The sequence below is a fragment of the Marmota marmota genome, unplaced genomic scaffold, assembly GCF_001458135.2.
Source record: "Marmota marmota marmota unplaced genomic scaffold, marMar, whole genome shotgun sequence".
In the NCBI taxonomy this organism is placed as follows: Eukaryota; Metazoa; Chordata; class Mammalia; order Rodentia; family Sciuridae; genus Marmota; species Marmota marmota.
Genome location: NW_026005973.1, coordinates 259185 through 279440, shown reverse-complemented (window position 1 = coordinate 279440; position 20256 = coordinate 259185). Strand labels below are relative to the sequence as shown.

General features: G+C 45.5%; 1 protein-coding gene across 1 annotated transcript in view; it reads left to right on the top strand.

The window, feature by feature from the left end:
* Positions 1-17165, top strand: part of Kank4 (KN motif and ankyrin repeat domains 4) — a 23078-nt gene extending 5913 nt beyond the window's left edge. The window contains exons 2-5 of the mRNA XM_048797608.1: positions 1544-1775; positions 6740-6882; positions 13020-13220; positions 16120-17165. Coding sequence (XP_048653565.1) covers positions 1544-1775; positions 6740-6882; positions 13020-13220; positions 16120-16686 — 1143 coding nt within the window. The 3' untranslated portion in view covers positions 16687-17165. The remainder of the gene's footprint in view (positions 1-1543; positions 1776-6739; positions 6883-13019; positions 13221-16119) is intronic.
* Positions 17166-20256: the final 3091 nt, after the last annotated feature.

Below are 20256 nucleotides of genomic sequence, written 5' to 3'. Positions count from 1 at the left end.
GACAAACCTCTCGCGTTTGAGTCCCCGTAGCCGATCCTCGTGCGATGGAAATCCTTCCTCCAGGTTCCGGAGCACCCCACTATTGCTGGAAATTCCTAACAAGATATCCTTTAGCCGTCCTGACTTGTCATACTCCCACACAGTGAAGCAGCACACGGGGGAAATGCACTCCCCTCGCCGCCATCTTCCTTTCCCCCTTTGAGGGTCTTTCTCCAGATTTTCTTGAAGATTCCTTGGGTGAAGCAGATAATCCTCTCTAGGATCAAAAAGAGAGAGAGAGAGAGAGAGAGAGAGAGAGAGAGAGAGATGGGGGTGGCGAGGAAGGTGGAGGGAAAAGGAGAAAGGAGGCAGGGAGAGATTCTGATATGTAAGTCTTTTGGCCACAAGTGATTTCTCTGTTCCTGACTTGGAAAACCAAGTGATCAGAGGCCATGTATGTGCAACCCCACAACCACACCCACATTAGGATCTGAGCATGGATGTCCCCCTGTGCTCCCTCCTTGCCCCTGCCTGAGAGACAACACAGGCTATGCAGAGACTTGGAAATAAGGAACACAGCCCATTTTTCCATTCCCAGTTTGTAATAGGGACAAGTAGTATTCAAAAAAGTTATATACTTCCAAGGTCGCAAGCTGAAACAGGACTCAAACCTAATCACATTGATTTAGTGACTCCAAACCCAGTGCTCTTTCCAGAATGAGCATGAAATCATTCATGACAACCATACCCCAATAGCTTCCCCTCCCCTTTAGGTAAATAATCTAAACTTGTGTCATCTTAAGCCCTTAGGTCATGTTACATACAGAGTTGATGTCATTGACTTTGACACTCCTGTGGTTCCAGGGGAGCCAGATGCTACAGAGAGCAGGGGACCTGTCATGGGTCGTTAAACTTTTCACTTTGGAGAGCCCAACAAAACTCATAGCCAAGAACAGGGCTGGAGATGTAGCTCAGTGGTAGAGTGCTTGTCTAGAATGCACAAGGCCCTGGGATCAAGTCCTAGCACCACAAAAAAAGGAAAAGAAAGTCAAGAATAATTCAAGCCCACCTGTTTGGGTTTTATGTCCAGCATAAATTGCGTATGTTTGTCTTTGTTTGTGGCATGCCCTTTTCCCTTCTGTATAATGTTGTGACTTTCCTGCTATGCCTAGTATAAAAAGGCAAGAGCCCTCGTGCCATACGGGGTAAGTCAATGTAGACTGACAATGTGAGCATGAAAGAGAGTCTTAGTAATCCGGTGCACACAGGATATGACCTCAACTTATACTAGTTTCAGGCCATCACCTAGGAAAGGGAGTTGTTCCTGGTTATTGCAGTGTCATCCCAGAACTCCTTGCTACCTCACATGGAGGGTTGATCACAGGTCCCATGTGTTCCTGCATTCCCAACCTTGCTGTCTATCAGTCCCCTACATAAATCCCCTGCAGGGATACAGGGAGATAAGGGATGGAGGCAGAAACATTCAAAGCTGACACGTCCTGGTGTCAAGTGGGACATCCTAGACCAGGGAATGTCTCAGAATTGGAATCTTTTGGGGTTTCAGAGGCAAAGCTTGAACACCATCAGTCAAGAGTGGTTCCATGTTTCCAGCTGGAAGTCATCTAGCCCTGCCATGGTGGCCGCCTACCTCTCTGGGGTCCAGCCTCACTCCCCACATCTCCTGAAGCTGTTTGTCAACTTGGCTGATCATAACGGGAACACAGCCCTCCACTACAGCGTGTCCCACTCCAACTTCTCCATCGTGAGGTGCTGCTGGAGGACACTGGTCAGAAATGGCTGCATCTGCAGTCTGGATCCCAGACCTTTTTTTTTTTTTAAAGAGGATCCCACTCTGTTACCTGGCTGGCCTCCAACTCCTAGGCTCAAGCAATCCTCCTCTCTCAGCCTCCTCTGTAGCTGAGGGCCATTCATGTACCATACCTCTTTCCAGCAAGAAAATTCTTCACTCCTCAGAGTTCCTTCTTTACTCCAGAAACTGGACTAGACCATGTTGCCTATATCATGTCATTCATTCACCACAATAGACTTATGATATTATTCTCAATTTGCAGGCTCAGAGAGTTCTAATACTTACTCAGGTCACAGTGCTGATAAATTGTAGAGTAGATTCTAGATTTGGTCTATTCAACTTCAGAGCTCTACCACATTGCCTTAGGAAAGGTCACCATTTCTTGTCTTTCTAAGATAATTTTTAACAAAGATCTTGGCTCCATTTGACCAATTGGACTCTGTTATTGTTTGCGAGATAATTATTGATGACTTATGAGGTCCATCCTGGCTACAACCTGACATGCAAAAGAGCAGGGCAAGATGGCTCTGAAGAGAGATACAGAATGTGATTTAGGGATGCAGAAGAAGTGAGATACTATTCAATGCAGGAGTAGGAAAGGTGCCCTGAAGCAGATGGGGTTCCACAGGCAGAGAAGTGTTCCAGGTGAGGAGAGCACCAGAGAAGGTAAGAAAAGAAAAGACACCTGGAGGTCAGAATGGCTCCTGGTTTGGACAAGACGTGAACAAAAGTTGGGAAGGTAAGTTGGAGCCATTGGCATGGAGGACCTTGTAGTGCCAGACTGACACCTGTTTGAAAGGTGCTGGGAAGTAGTACAGATTTTTGTGTAGGGAGCTCTATCACCAGGGAAGTTCTCCAAGAAGCATAATTCGGTGGTAGGAGCAGATTAGCGGAGGAAGGATAGGAGGAGGTGGCAGGCTAGTTGGGATTCCACTGCAAGGGTCCACAGAGAGGTAGTGAGGACTAGATGATCATAGCAGGAATAGAAGAGCAAAAAGTCACTGGAGAGTTAGTGACCACCTGGCTGTGATGGGCCTGGGAAGTCAGAGCTCTCTGTCAAGCTTCGATGGCTGAGAAGATGATGGTGTTGTAAAAGCGGAAGGAGCAAGTGTGGGGAGGCAGATTTTCAGTTTCTAGTGGGTCATCCAAGCAGAAATGTCCAGAAAGCTATTGAGAGTTCCAAATCCAAAATCTACAGGTAGTAGAGTTTCAGGAGGACCTGGCTAGAGCAAAAGCACTGGAGTCCTGGGAGCGTCTGGCTCCAGGAATTGGAGCAGAGGCTGATCTGTTCCCTTATTAAGGAAGCGTGGGGCCGGGGGATGGGGTCTGATCTCAGAAACCAACAGCTTTCCCACTTCTCAGGTCTTGTCCATCTAATTTAACTTCCTCTGACAGTTTCCATGATCTGCCCTGCAAGATCCCACCTACCATAGCTGTCCCTGTGTCACCACACTCTCCTTCTGTGTTCCACCCAGCCATGCTGGCCTCAGACTCACCTAACTCCTTGCTCCTGGGATCTTTGTATTTTATTTCTATCTAGACTCTTTCTGCTGAAACTTTTTGTAGGACGGCTCCTTATCACCCAGGTCACAGCCCAAATGTCACCTCCTTGAAGTCATTCTCGTGACTCTATTTAAAGGGGTGCTATCCCATCTGTTCTAGGGGAACACCTGTTTTTTTCTTTAGATGATCTTTTTCTGTATTTCTATCCAACAGAATGCAAACTCTGTAAAAAGGGACTCTTGTCTGTTCCTTTATGTCTGTATTCCAAGTTCCTAATCCAGTTCCTGGATGATGTTGTCTGTTAAAGGAATGAGTAATGGGTGACTCCTGGAGCTCAGTTAAACTCCAGTGTACTTCCAGTTCTCCACTGTTCTTTTAAGCAGCCTCGAGGCTCTTCTGAACAGGAAAGGTGACATATGGAAAAATAGCCTAAACTTCTATCTAATTCTCACATCATCAAGAGATTAGATTCCATTGGGGCTGGGGATATAGCTCAGTTGGTAGAGTGCTTGCTTTGGATGCACAAGATCTTGGATTCAATCCCCAGCAATTAAATTCCAGTTTTAAGTTTGAGTCAATGTTATTGATTTCAGTTATTCATGGATTCCTGGGTACCATCAAAATGGTAGCTCAGTTGAGGGAGGCACATGGTTCAGTGGAGCATGCCTCTGTATTCCACTTACCATTTCTAGTATTCTGGGCTTTCAATAGAGAACATGAAGAACAGTAGCTAGAGTCTTTTGAGTGTCTTCCCCATCCCCAAAACTGGTCTAGGTATGACATACATGTTCACATATAAAATCCTTGTGGAGATTGTGAAACAGATATTAATTGCATTTTCCAAGTGAGGAAACTGAGGCTCAGAGATGTCAATAAATGTGGTTGAGGTCACAGAACCAGTCACAAAGCCAGAATGCAAACCAAGATCTGTCACTCTCCAAATCTGGACTTTTTCTACTACCCCCAAGTAGTTCACAGGGACACTCTGAGGCTTTGAGAGCACCTAATAATGTGTGTGAAGAATCCAAAGACCAGTAACATGGAGCCCTCTCTTAAGTAGCTCACAGACTTGTAGCCTATTAGGAGTTCTAGGTGGGCTAGGCCAGGACAGTGAGCAGACACCCTAAGATTTGGGTGCTATAAATTTCTGCTACTGTTGATTAGACATCCAGCTAATACTCATCAACTTTAAGGTGGTTTGGAAGCTTCCCCTTTGACATACTAGCATAGAGGGTGAAGAGGGTTGTGGAGAACAGGCCCAAAATGCCATTATTTTCTCTCATCAGTAAAAAAGTGTGTTGAGAGTGACAGATCTGTCACACTCCCAAACCTGGCCTCCCTTCAGAGGCCATTGTGAAGCATCTGAAAAGCACATTACAAACTGTAAAGTGCTGTACAGAAAGTGATGACTTCTTCTTATAATAATAATAATAATTACTATTATTATTATTATTATTACTGGGGATTGAACTCAGGGACCTACAACCACTGAGCCACATCCCCAACCCTATTTTTTATTTTATTTAAAATACAGAGTCTCTGAGTTGCTTAGCACCTCACTTTTGCTGAAACTGGCTTTGAACTTGCAAGCCTCCTGCCTCCTCCAGAGCTGCTGGGATTACAGGTGTGCACCACCAGCCAGGCTGAGACTCATTGTTATTGAGAATAGAAACACAGAGTACACCTCCATAAGCTGGGTCCCTAGTGGTGCAAGCTTGTTGAGTTTGAGCATGCTCGGTGGAGAGCCTTTCAGGAGTATGTGGCATGAATGTGGATCCTCAGCCCTTTTCTGGGTCCCCGGTGAGGACCTCACTCCAGAGTGCTGCACAACATGTTTCTGAAGAGATAAGAGCACTGGTAACTTGAGGCCTATTCACACATCTTAAAGCAAACTTAAAGTAGGGGTAAAAACAAAAATTATTAACACAGCAATGTCCACCTTCACTCCTAATCAGGACAGGCTTCTGAGGCAGTGCACTGGGTTATCATTCAAGGTTCGTAACCCACTCAATCACAGCCATGGTCAGAGGGACTCGAGAGGAAAAACTGCTAATAAGTCAGCCACACCAAGGTTTGCAGATCCACTGGCACTCAGGTATAACAATGGCACACTTCTGAAAAATGCTTGGGGTGGAGCAGAGGGAATATCAAACAAATGCTGGGTTCTCTCCTTGCACAGAACCTGTAAGTAGCCCTAATTGACATTGTTCCATAAATTAGATTTCTTCTAATGAATTCCTAATCTACAAGAATACTATTCTGAATGATCATTGTAAACTAAGCATTTACTTAAGAGATTTAAAGAGATTTAAATACATTAACCATAAATTCCACAATAATCCTATGAGAGGTTCTGTAGTTCACTCTTTTCCACAGAGGAGGGCAGCCTAAGAAAGACTGTCTTGATCTACTGAGATAATTTTGTTATTTTGCTCAAAAGAGCCACCTAGGCTTTTCTAATGAACAACTGCACAGGGACAATTTGGTTTTGCACACAATACTACCCTGGAGAGGTGAGATCATTTATATAAGAGACATCTGTGTCTCACAATGCCTTACCTCTCCTTTGGATAGCCCCAGGACCACAAACCAAGAATCTCTTTTCCTTTCTTCTTTACTACTTCATCTCAAAAGTATACCAGTTTTAGCTGGGTGCAGTAGCACCCACCTGTAATCCCAGTGACTGGGGAGGCAGAAACAAGAGGATCACAAGTTCAAGGTCAGCTTGGACAACTTGGCAAGATCCTGTTTCAAAAACAGAAATATATTAAAAAAAAAAAACAAAAAAAAAAACAGAAAATTTAAAGTGTGTGTGTGCATGTGTGAGAATTTTTTGCAGTTTTTCATTCTGTTGTGAAAGGTTTATTCTTGTTTTATTCAAAAGTTATGGTGTTTTTATCTCCCCATTTTTCAAGTGAGATGGTCATTTCCGGAAGATTTTCTATGTTTATCCTAAAGGACTTACATGCCCAGCCACCAGCTTCAGTTACATACAGACATGAGGTAGTGAGAGTGAGACCTGTAGTGCACAGCTGTGGGTACATGTGGCTGGTGACGGATGGGCTCAGGACCCAGACAATCCTGAGCCCTGGTTCTGCTTCACCTGCACATGAATAGTTTATGCATCTTCTTAGCCTCTCAGAGTCCTCATCTGTAAAATGAGAATAATGTCATATTCTCAGGTTTAGGAAGTAAAGTCATGGTCATTGACCCTTTGGCCATCTCTGGCCTCCTGTGGACCTCCCTTCCTGGGTATCCTCAGAAAACTTGTTAAAGAAAGGTAGCTAGCTTTAAATGCTACCAGAATTGTAAACTAGTGACTCCTGCTGTGGATGGCACTATTCCTTGGATTATTAACCAGCAAGCAGCGTCTTGTTGACCTGGCTAAAGTGGAGGCTGCCTTCTGGCCCCTTGGGGCTATTCCAGGCCCCGTTGCTTATCTTGCAGGGGTCTGCAATGTCGACCACCAGAACAAAGCTGGCTATACTGCCGTGATGATCACTCCCTTGGCGTCTGCGGAGACCGATGAAGACAAGGCTGTTGTTTGGAAGCTCTTAAGAGAAGGAAATGTGAACATACAAGCAACTCAGGTAGGTGGCATGAAGGAGATCTCTCTCCTCTTTAATAGATATGGGAAACTTTCAAGTTTTAGTCTGCCAGTGAGGCAAGAAATTCCATACAGATTCATGGAGAATTTTTCACCCAAGAAGGCTGGGCCTCCAAAGCCTGAATATTTGCTTTTCTTTTTTTCTTTTTAATTTTTATTTGTTCTTTGTAAATAGACATGATAGTAGAGTGTATTTTCACATATTATAAATACACGGAGTATACTTATTCTAATTAGGATCCCATACTTGAGATTGTACATGATATGGGTCACATTTGTCATGTATTCATACGTAAGTATAGGAAAGTGATGTCTGATTCATTCTTCTGTCTTTCCTATTCCCATTCCCCTCCCTTCCCTTTATTCTACTTTGTCTAATCCACTGAACTTCCATTCTTCCTTCCACCCTTGTTGTAAGTTAGCATCCACATATCAAAGACAACATCTGACCTTTGGTTCTCTGAGATTGGCTTATTCCACTTAACATGATAGTGTCCAGATTCATCCATTTACTGGCAAAGTCATAAAGTCATCTTTTTATGGCTGAGTAGTACCCCATTGTATATATATTCCACATTTTCTTTATTCATTCATCTGTTTAAGGGTACCTAGGTTAATTTCCATAGCTTAGGTATTGTGAATTGAGCTGCTATAAACATTGATGTGGCTGTGTCAGTGTAGTGTGCTGATTTTAAGTCCTTTGTGTATAAACCATGGAATGGGATATCTGGGTCAAATGGTGGTTCCATTCCAAGTTTTCTTAGGAATCTCCATACTGCTTTCGACAGGTTGCACCGATTTGCAGTTCTACCAGCAATATATGAGTGTACATTATCCCCCACATCCTTGCCAACATTTATTGTGACTTGTATTCTTGATAATTGCCATTCTGACTGGACTGAGATGGAATCCCAGTGTAGTTTTAATTTGCATTTCTCTAATTGCTAGAGGTGGAATATTTGGTTTCTTTAAAGGTTCCTGAGACCCAGACAGCCAGGGAATGGGTCAGTGAGCTTCTAAAGTTGAGCATATTCCACCTGAACTTGGCTTTTTGAACCAAACATTTCTACCATTAGCCTTTTGAGAAATTTAAAAAAAGCCCCATTGGCAGTCTACCTTGATCATGATCCACAGGCATCTAGCCAGTGAGGATGCTTTATGGAGGCCTAGTCCTTTAAGGAAGTTACCACCTCTGTCATTCCTCCTTTCTCCAGGGTCATCAGTTTCCAGCTTGGTGGACAGAATTGGCAGATAGCCAGGACATACAGGAACTGTTGTTGACCAGTCCCAGGAATGATAAGGATGCTCATTTCTCAGGCTTCAGCTTGGATCAAAGCATCATTATAGAGTTCTGTTGGTGAGTGAGCACTCTGCTTGGCACACTGCCACAGTCCTTGAAATAACCAGATCTCAAATACCCATGGCTGAGTGCAATGTCACACACTTGTAATTCCAGCAACTTGGACAGCTGAGGCAAGAGGATCTCAAGTTCAAGGCCAGCCTCAGCAATTTCATGAGGCTCTAAAGACTTAGCAAGACCCTGTCTCAAAATAAAACATAAAAAAAGACTGGGGATGTGGCTCAGTGGTTAAGTGACCTTGAGTTCAATTCCTGGTAACAAAAAAAAAAAAAAAAAAGGAAAAAAGACAATGAAAAGAAAACATCCCTGAGGGCCAGGTGCAGTGGCACACACCTGTAATCCCACCAGCTTGGGAAACTGAGGCATGAGGATTGTGAGTTCAAAGCCAGCCTCAGCAAAAGCTGAGGCCTAAGCAACTCAACGAGACTCTGTTTCTAAATACAAAAAAGAGCTGGGGATGCAGACCAGTGGTTGAGTGCCCCTGAGTTCAATCCCTGGTACCCAAAGAATAAAAAAGAAAAATAAAGAAAATTTCCCTGTCTTTCTTCCCTCTCCACCAACCAGTGTGATGACATTGTTTTGGGCATATAAATCATGTTGTGGTTCCCAGGAACAGTACTGTGGGTCAAGATGCTAAGAGTAATTTCTGCCAAGAGCCAAAAGGTCCCTACAACAAAGATAGTAGCCAAGGAGTCAGGACATTTGGGTCTACTAGGACACATGGGCCCACTAACTCACTGGGTACCTTTGCCTCTGGTAAGAACAATACTTGAAAGTCACCTCGGTGATTTCCTCCCCCTCCTTTTTTTTTTTAAATTTGTAAAATACCAAATAGTCTCCAACTTCATATTATTATTATTATCATCATCATTACTATTATTACCAGGGATTGAACTGAGGGGCATTCACCCCTGAGCCACATCCCTAGCCCTTTATTGTATATTAGTTAGAGACAGGATCTCACCCACTTGCTTAGGGCTTAGTTAAATTGCTGAAACTGGCTTTGAACTCACATCCTCCTGTCTCAGCCTCCTGAGCTGTTGGGATTACAGGCGTGAGCCAGGGGCACCCAGCCTCCAGCTTCATTATAATGCTCTCTGAGCCCATGACCTCCAATGTCAGGAACTCTATGCTCTTCTCAAGCAGCCTGTCTGTTACCCCAAGCAACTCTGATAAATGTGACCCAAAATCAGTGTTCTGAACTTCCCATAGAGTGAATAGGTAGAAGTTGTTTTAGGTTCACACCAAGAGAGATCTTGTGAGCAGCAAAGGTATTCAAGGCAATCAGATCTTGGGGTCTGGAATCCTCTTCTGGAGAACACAGGGCAGGTGTGTGGTCTTACCTAGCAGGACTTTGAGTTGGACAAGGTACTGCATAGAATAGTTGGGATCCCTCCAGAGGTCACTTGCCATGTTGACCACACAGGAATGAATAGTGTACATTTCACTCTCCTGTCCCCTTTTTAATATTTATTTTTCAGTTGTAGTTGGATACAATACCTTTGTTTTATTTATTTATTTTTATGTGGTGCTAAGGATCGAATCCAGGGACTCACACATGCTAGGCCAGCGCTCTACCACTGAGTCACAACCCCAGCCTCTTTCCTGTCCCTTTGGAGTGAACATAGATGATGGCATAACTGTCAAGAACTGTGAAGTGCCTGAGATTTTTCCCTTTTTTTTTTTTTTAATACCAGAGATTGAACACAGGGATGCTTAACCACTAAGCCACATCCCAGCCCTTTCTTTTTCTTTTTCTCTTTTTTAGTTGTAGATAGACACAGTACCTTTATTTTATTTATTTGTGTGATGCTGAGGATCAAACCCAGTGCCCCACATGTGCAAGGCAAGTGCTCTACTACTGATCCACAACCCGAGCCCCTCCCCAGTCCTTTCTTATATTTTATTTTGAGACAGGATCTTGTGAAGTTGCTGAGGCTGACCTCAAATTTGAGATCCTCCTGTCTCAGCCTTTTATCTCTTATATTGGGCAATGTCTTAGAAGAAGATACCACCTCTATCTTCCAGGACTGTTTGCTATACAAACACCCTTAAAAACATCATCTAAACTGGGTGCACATGCCTGTTATCCCAGGAACTTAGGATATTGAGTGTGGCTGGGGGATGACAATCTGAGCCAGCCTGGATAACTTGGTGAGAGGCTCAAAGTAAAATAAGGAAAAGGATTGGGATGCAGCTCAGTGGCAGAATGCTCCTGGGCTCATGGGTTCAATACCTGTACCATTAAAAAAAAGAAAAGAAAAAGAGAGAATAAACAGATAGTATTTGAAACTAGATATGGAGAAAGGCAAGAAACCCCATGCAAAACTGACTCAGCTCCACTGTTCCACACTCCCCCAATGCAACTGCAGAGACCTAACCTGATGGCAAAGCCACTTTGGACACTTCATCCATCCAATAGCCATCCTCCTGATAGCCACACACAGATATTTGTAGATCACTTTCTGGTTTACAAAGTATTTTCACTCACCTACAACTCCTATTTCACAAGACTCCCTATAGCTATTTTCATTTTAAATAATATTTTTCCCATAAATGTGAATTTTTCTCTAACCTGGCCTCTTGTAAGAGGGATGCTCAGCAGTGATCAAGGCCAACTTATTCTTTTTTCAGAGGAAACACCTGTGCTCTAGGAGAGAAAGGGAGTTGCCCCAGCTCCCCCAACAAGGGATGGGAATTCATAGCTGCAGCTGTCCCCTTGTGGCTACTATAAGACCTCTAATTATGAGGACAGGTGGAGAGGCCAGGTAAAATGGAATGGAGTTGGGAGTCTCCTAGGAATAAGTTACTATTTTTTCTTTGTATCTCCAGGGTCAGTGCAGAGCCTGGTGACCAGTAATACTCTGTAAATGACCACTGAATTAAAGTGTATTGAGCTAGACCAGAGAAACAGTGAGGGAAGAAGGAATCCTGGGTCAAGAAGAGGGGCAGATGGGAGGGCAAGCTGCAAATGCCATTTGGTTAACTGACAGTTGGGGAGAGGGGTCTGGATGGAAAATCATGGTTGGGTTCATCCATGAACAACCATTACCTTGGGGCTGAGTAAAACACACCAAAAATGTACACAGGCTTCTCTGGAAAGATGTGACTGGATTTCAGAGAAGTGGGGGACTAGGACGTTTAGTAATGCACACCACAAAATGAGCAATTACCATACACCATCTCCAACCCACATGAAGACCCTGACAGCTAACATATGCCCAGGGCTCACTACAAGTCCACCAGACCAAGAATGCTGGTCATTCCTGTATTCCCTGATCAGGGAGAGATATGGAGGATATCTTGCACACATTCATGTGGGTTGTAAGTGGCAGAGCCTGAATTTTTCTGATTCCAAGCCCTCTTTCTTTTTTCAAAGCCCCAGGGTGCTGAACAGGGCAGCAGAATGCACAGGGACTGCAGATTGGAGTTGTAATCAGCCAGCACAGCAGCAAACTCGTCCTTAGCACTTTTTAGACATGGTGTTCAGAGCCACAAGGAATATGAAAGGAAGGAAAACACAGTCTTTGCCTTATTCTTTCCGTCTTACAAAGCCCAGTATCCCATCAGAGAGAAAGTGCTAACCTGCCTGGAACTCAGGAGAACCACAGGGGCAAAATATAATAAATCCGTATAAGAGGCCTATAGGAAAATATCGACATGTAAATAGTGTATACAAGGGAGATGGGAATGGCAAAGAGTAGAATGAATCAGACATAAGTTTCCTACATTCACATATGAATACACAACCAGTGTAACTCCACCTCATGTACAACCACAAGAATGGGAAGTTATACTCCGTATATATATATATATATATATAATATGTCAAAATACGCTCTACTGTCATGAGAAACTAAAAAGAACCAATACAAAAATTTAAATAGTATATACAAGAAAATCTATGGGAAATAAGAAATTGTCAGTTTTTAATCAGAAAAATTACCACCCACACATTACTCTATTTACATCCTTTATCTTATTTGATTCCCACAAAAGTCCTGTGAGATACACTCAGAAAGGCCATTCTTTTGTAAACAAAGTTAGAATTCAGGGAAGGCATCGAATCAGCCAGTGTCCCACATTGGTGGCTGGCAGAGCTGGAGATGGGACTCGCTTTCGGATTCTCTTGCTTTGTCCGCTGGTGATCACAGGGATGTCAATGACTATGGATTAGAAAAGCCACAGGGACATGAGTGCTTATTGAAACAAAGGCTTCTGGGCATCATTAATCTAAAAAGACCAGAGGGGTGGAGCAGACCAAGGCTTCCTGGGGAAGGCTGGGCCAGGGCAGTGATAGGAAGGCAGGCCGCTGAAGCACTCAACCTTCATCTCCCCCATGGCTCCACATGTATCAGTGCTGGGTGCTAGGTACTGTGGAACAGAGACAAAGATGACAGTCCCTGCCAATATATCAGCATATGAAACAACAATTGAATAAGTGAACCCCAACTTTTGGAGTCCAATCATCAGAAACTACAGGAGGTGTAGCTAGGAGGTTCAGTAGCCTTGAGAACAGGAGAGATTGACAAGCTGCGATGCCCAGTGTGATGAATCCCACCTGGGTAGTGGTGTTGGGGGGCGGGTTGGAAAGCCTTTAGAGCAGATGGAGTACCTGACTAGCACCCTGGGGAAGTAGAATTCTGCCAGACAGAGAAGGAAAGCCACGTTGGAAGGAATGGTCACTTTGTTGAGGAGTCCCTGCTGAGCACCCTGGCACTGGCAGCAGCCTCAACATATCCCCTTTGCCCCATGTGCAGGGAGGCCAGACCGCCCTGATGCTGGGGGTCACCCACGACCGGGAGGACATGGTCCAAGCGCTACTGAGCTGCCAGGCAGACGTCAACCTGCAGGACCACGATGGATTGTCAGCTCTCATGATGGCCTGTCACCATGGCAACGCCGACCTGGTGCGCCTGCTCCTGGCCCACCCGGCTTGTGACAGCAGCCTGACTGATAAGGTGAGACTTATGGGCAGTTAACAAGTAGGTTAGTGTTTAACTTCTGGCCCTGAAAAGTGCCTCGATGGCCAGCAGAATCCAGGGAACCATACGGTGGTAGCAAAAAAAAATATCAACCTCACAAGGCTGTTGTAGATTTAATGAGGCAATACAGTGCTTGGAGCCTGACGGCTGGGAAACCCACGGCTCTGGACAACTGGACGAAGGACCAAACTTTACAGAGTCATCTCTAGTTGTGAAACTGGAAATACCTCTCTGATATTGATCCACTCTGCAAACTGGCCCATTCCACCGAGCCAGCCTGCGAAATAGCCCTGCTAAACCCAGGTTTCTTAAATAAAGGTCTCAGTAAGGTGAGGACATTGATGATGATAATGATGATGATGATGAGATGATGATGATGATGATAACTAACCTGTGCCAAAATCATTTAAACCCACGATGACCTTCTGAGGTTGATATAGCTGCCACCATTTTGCTAGAGGAAACTGAGGTCCTAAATAGTAAGGTTCAAGGGGTAAAGTACCCAAGATCACACAGCTGGTGGAACCCACCTCCCTTGAACTCCTGAGCCCAACATCCAGCTCTCCCACCATCCTCATTGTTGTCCCATGGAAGCAGCATATCTCTAGGTCTCAGGTGAATCGTTGCATCTTTCAGAGAGTCTACCGCATATCAGCAAATGAATCATCAATTGAATAAGTGAACCCCAAACTTTAGAGACCACTCATCAGAAGCTACGGGAGGCACAGTTTCTGGAGTGCTCAAGGGAACTAAACCTTTCCCACGCATCATTCCTCCTCCTCTTCATGATCCAGCGAGGCAGGCACAGTGATCCTCACATTTGCTGATAGGGAAACAGGCCTAGAAATGTTCCCTCACATGCTCAAGCTACAGGGAGCCCATCCTTAGAGCAGAGATCCCAGCTCCGGCCTGACTCCGGCATCCATTACTCTGGCATTCCAATTCCAGGGCTCAAGCAGACATCTTAGGCTTTCTTAACATCCTCAATTCAAGGGGAACAAAAGCCTGGAGAGGGGAGCCCTGCCCAGGGATAGCACCTTTTCCTGGTCCCATCTGAACTACCCAAGATTGATCCTTCAGCTTTCAAGCCGAGTCCCCTGCATCACACCAGACAGCAGGCTCCCTGTCCAGTGTCCCCGTGTCCTGCAAACCCCAGCTGTGCCCCAAAGTCATTTCTGAAATAATTAGGAAACACAGACCCTCTTGAAATTCACACAGGAACAGAGTGGGCTGCTGAAGATACAAGCCCCTTTCCCAAATATCATGAGGTCAGAAGGTCTGGGTTCCCAAGCTCCCTGCCGGGGTGCCCTGGGGATGAGGGAGGCAGCCCTTAACCTAAATCAGGGCTGTATATCATAGACCCAGAGCCCTCTCAGAAGTGACCACCACTACTGCCCAGAAGAGGGCTGAGAGGGGAGGGCTGTGGGACCGGCAGGGTGTGAGTTTTGGGAGTTCCTGGTTAGCCCAGATAATCAAGGAGGGAATGTGAGAGTTCTCCTGGGCCCCTTAACCTCTGTCACAGGTAAGAGAGATAAGTGGCCACTTTCTAGAGGTAGAAGATCCATGGGGTGGGGATGGGGGTGGGCATCTTTTGCTCTTTGGACACCTCAAGAGTGATTGTTAAAAGCACTGACTTTAAAACTCAAAGCCCAGGAGTTTGAATCTGGGTCCAGTGACTGTGCCTTGGGAAGGTCACCTACCCCTTCTGAGCCTCTGTGATGTTCATCTGTAAAATGGGTATAGCAGTATACTATGCCTAAGGCTGTAATGACTACAACCCTATACTGGACTTCTATGATGTATATTGTTGATGGTCATTGTGATGATTATGACTAACTGAATAGTGACACGAAAACCAAACAGCTGGCACATCAGTGAGTGAGAACCTCAGCATTGACAGGCAGTGTCCAGAGGGAATAGGGAGGGTGAAGGTTTGGAGTGGGGCAGGGGGTGTCACTCAGTGGAGGGAGACAGGCCTCTGAAGGAGAAGCCAGCTGGCTGCCATACTTTGTTTAGTACAGTGGTTCTCAGGTGGGGGTCATCTTGCCCCTCAGGGGATATTTGACAATGTCTGAAGCCATCTGTATGTGTCACCAGGAGTGCAGGAGTGTTCCTGGCATCTGATGGGCATAGGCCTGGGGTGTTCTAAACATTGACGGTGCCCAGGGACAGCAGTGAAGTAAGAGTTATCTGGCCCCAAATGTCAATAGTGCCGCTGGTGAGAACCTGGGTTGGGCACGTACTGAAATCCAAGTGAGTTTAGACAGCCAACCCCCACCAAGTGCTGGATGGGGAGGTGCCAGGGCAGCTCTGAGGGCCAGGTCTGCTGCAAGGCAGGGCAGGGCAAGGCTCTAACCTGGAAGGAGGGACATTAGTGCCAGGTACAACATGGAGGCAGATACCTGCTTTAGCAGAGGTGGGTCAGGGTAGGAAAGCCAGACAGTGTGAGCAGCATGAAGATGGGTTCTAGACCCCACCCGGGGCCAGTCACATGGCTCAGGCTTCCCTCAGGATTCACACCTGAATTGACACCCAGGTGACTTGGGTGAGCACAGTGTCTCCATCCACAGAGTGAGACATTCCAGCGGAAGGCGCCTGGTGGGTACTGAGGCTTGTGCCTGCTGCTCTGCATTTACAGGAGAGGGCAGCCCTTCTGCTCCTGGAGTCTTTCCTGTGGGGGCTCCGAGGCCCAGCATCTCTCATCAACAGTAAACGTTTGCTCTCAACACAGTACTCCCGGCAGAGGCACAGGGCACATTCCCTGGGCTACTTGACATAGACCCCTCTGCCCCAGGCGTGCCCCCTATCCCGTTCTCTCGCTGGATTTGGAGGCAGATAGGGTACAATGTATTTCTCCTTTCTTCCTCCTCTGTAGGCTGGCCACACCGCTCTGTCCATCGTTCTGCATTCACCTTCCCATGTGGAAATTGCAGGGCTTCTGCATGCCCACGCAGAGCGGGCAGGTCCTTGGGGCTGTAGAGGCTGCAGAGGAACCAGCAGCCAGGAAGAAAAGGCTCCTTCTCTGCACTCCTCCCTGCCCTTGGAGAGGTCAGGGTCACAGCCTGAGGGTCGCCCCTCAAGAGAAGAAAATATGTCAAATATGCACATACATTCCTGTTGTGTAATTCTGCTCATTAGGATGCTTTGTAGATTACGCCTAAGGCCAAGCCCCAAGAACAACAAGGGTTTCAGAGTGGGGTGCAGGGTGCAGAGTGTGGGAGCATCAGCTTTGGCCCAAATCCCAAACATCTTCAGCCTTGAATTCCTTGTGACTCTGCCTTGGCAACACTGTGTGGCAGGCAGGCAGGAGCACATTCGCACATTAGAAAACCAATACTTTTTACAAGGAATTTTAAAATGCATTGTCATTTTGTTTTTAATCAAATATATACATATATGTCCCACTGAATATGCATGTCTAGAGAGGATGGCAAGGAATTAAATCATTCTCAAGAGGACCTTCGGGAAATCACCATGAAGTCAGGTGAAAATGAGCAAGTCCCATTTGGGGCTTGACAGAGAAATCTTGAATTCAGACAAGGTGGGAAGAAGCATATTGGCATCATTGCCAACTATAACACTCTTGACCATTTCTGAGTCATGAAGTGGCTCCAATCTGCCCCTAGAAATGGAATTAATCAGGAAGTCCAAGTCAATGATGTGCATCACAGAGTGGCAGGGTCCAGTTCTATCAGCTATTCCCAGCCCACAGAAGAAACGAATCCAAGTGAGATCCTGGAGATGGATTATTGTCATTCAGAAGCCACCACGTTCATCCATAGCCTCACAGTAATCCCCAGTGCTGTTCCTGTGAGCAAGCATCTGCTCTGAGGTGTCAGGGCTCCTAGCTGAAGAGCCCTTGAGCCATAGCTGCAGCAGGAGTGGGTGCACAGGGCAGGGTCCCCCGCACTGACCTCTCTCCACTGGACAATTCCTTCTTGAGAATTCCCTGTTCTCTAGCCCCACACATGCATGGTACATATTCAGTAGCTCACATAGATTATCTATGAATTGTTCTTTCTGAACACTTCTTATGCCAAAAAAAAAAAAAAAAGAAAAAACCCACAAATCTCCCCTTTATATAAAAAGAAAAGAGACATCCAGGTTGGTGAGCCTCCTGCTGAAAATGCAAATCATGAGTTTTTCTTGTGGCTGGAATGCTAACTTGCATGGCACTCATTGGGTGAGTCACAAAGCTTCCTGGGACCCCGGTTTCATCATCAAAGCAGAAATCATCCTACAACCTACCTCCTGGAGGTGCTTACAACAAACTGCTGATGGAAGTTTTGGAATTCAGTTTATAACCCATAAAGGCTGTCCTCAGAAATGGTGTGGAAAACTTCTTTATGCTATTGTGATTCAAGAGATACCAAGTCTCAGAGCAAGAGCATTCATGCGTGTTGATGCTGCTCAGAGGTGAAGAGGTTGGGGCAAATAATGAGGTGGAAATTTGCTTTAAATGGATTTATTTTGACCACAAAACATGTTGTTAGAGCAAAAAGCTACAATTATACATTCTCTGTCCCCGTGCTTTGCAAATTTTAATGTGCATATAAATCCTCTGGGACCTTGTTAGAAAGAAGTAAGTCTGGGGTGGGGACTGAGAGTCTGCATTTCTGATCAGTTTCCAGAGGATGCTGAGGCAATTGGGCTACATCCACAGTTCAGGTAGCAGGGCTCTGTCCTGTCTTTACTGTTTGTATATTAAAAGTGCTGCCTCTCATTCTTCTGTCTCAAAATTTATGTGCATTTCTCTGCTATTGATTCTTGGGAACTTGCAGTACAGGTCTATATTAGTTCATTTTTTTTATTTCTATAACAACATACCTGAGACAGCCTATGAAGAAAAAGAGGTTTATTTTGCTTACAGTTTTGAAGGCTGTAACTCTAATCCTCATGGCCCAGGCTTTGGCAAGGGACCTATGACAGATGATAGGAGCTCATGGAAGAGGAAGAATCACATCTTGAAACAGGAAGCTGGAGAGCTGGATGGTCTGAGTTCCAGCTTTTCTGACAGCCCCTCATAAAAGAACTAACCAAGGTCCCCCTAGAAATACCTCAATTCCTTTCTATGGCACATCCCCTATTGACCTAAAGACCACCCACTAGACCCCTCTTCTTCAAAGTTCCACACCTCCTCCCGGTTCACAGGGGAGTAAGGACTGCACAGTGCTGTGGGAACTGACTGCCAGAGGGAGTCAGGAAAGCTCCCAGAGGAGGTGGCTTTGGAGGAAGCCATAAGGGTGGATGGGAGCTAGCTATAGCACTGGGGACAGAGCAGCAGACACTGGACTGGGCACGTGAAAAGGCGGTGGCCTCGTGAGCAAGGAGAGAACTACAGGATGACTCTAGTTGTATGGGATAAGTACACAGAGTTGAGATTTGGGGGTGAAGTGGGGAGATGTGTCACGTGTTAATCTTAAGAATTAGGACTTGAGCCTGGAACTCCAGAAGTCTGCTTCACAGACCACTTGGAGAATGGAAGCTCTCAGAAAAATGCACATCTGTAATCCCAGTGACTCAAGTTCAAAGCCAACCTCAGCAACTTAGCAAGGCCCTAGGCAATTAGTGAGATCCTGTCTCAAAAAAGTAAAAAGGGCTGGGAACAGGGCTCAGTGGTGAAACCTCTCTGGTTACAATTCCTGGTACAAAAAATAAAATAAAATAAAATAAAATGAAAAGGGTTGCAGGTGTAGCTTGGTGGTAGAGTAGCCTTGAGCTCAAGTCCAGTACAGGAAAAAAAAAAAACAAAAAAAAAGCAAATTGCTATGGGCAGTGGGAGCCAATGAAATTTCTGAATAGTGGGGCCATTTGATCAGATTGACTTCTTCTGATGATCATAGGGGGAGACTGGAAGCAAAGGGATCAGTTGGAAGGTTCCTATGAGACACTGGGTATAGAGCAATTTGGGTGGGGATGAAGACAGAGCCCAGCAGGAAAGGAATCAGGAACTGGGGCATGCCAAGATGGGGTGAAATACTGAATGGTGGAGAGGCATCAGAAATGGGTGACAGGAGAATGGTGGTACCACTGTCACCATATCTATGTTCTGTTCCTCCTTAGTAACACAACTCCCAAATTTTAGCTGGGCACCTAACCACCCAGGGGACAGACTCCATTTCCCAGTGCCCATTGAGTTTGGTGTGGCCAAGCAACTAAGTTCTGGCTAATGAGCTATTAGCAAGGTAAAGGGTGAAAACTTTGGCTCCTGAATTTAAAGTGAAGGGGACACATTTTCCCCCTCCCACTGGCTGGAACATGGTAACCAGAGCTTGATCCATGAAGATGAGGCCCACACCTGAGGGATGATGGAACAGCGAGTCAGAAGCAGCCTCGTCCCCATCCAATCTGCTCTGGACTACTCATTCCCTATTTGATATTTGAGCAAGGAATAATATTCTAACTTGTTTAAGACACAGTATATTTTGATCTCTGTTGAGTTGGACAAATGTCCTCAGCACCTTGTGGCAATCTGAAGGGTCTAATGTTATACCATAAGTGGACTTCATCATTGAAAAGCTTAGGAAAGCCTTTTGGAAGGAGCATCATGGCAAAGCTAGATACGGTGGATGTCTCCTTCTGGTACCATCCCCTGTTCATGCCCACAGTGGAAGCACTCAGCCCAAAGACCTGTAGAAAGGGTTCACCTGGCAGATACCTGAATACAAACTGGGTCCCCTAAAGTAGCCAGTAAACCAGTGAGTTTGAAATGACTTGGTGTGGAAATCGATGCAAAGCCATTGAATTATCTGAGCTTTTTGAAAACAAAAACACGTAGAGTTTCAGGCAATAGTGGTGGATTATTGTCAGAGTGTGCAACCACAGAGTGCAAGAGACATGAGAACAGAAGCTGAATTTGCATGAGTAGAGGTCAAGACAAATTGAAGGTAGGAGCAAGAAGGAACTAGGAGTGGGCATCAGATCAAGAGCAAAGAATAAGCTTATGGAGTAGCTGCCTCCTGGACTACCTACCAAGTTCCCCTGGCCTGGAAACCTCCCTTCCTAGACCCAT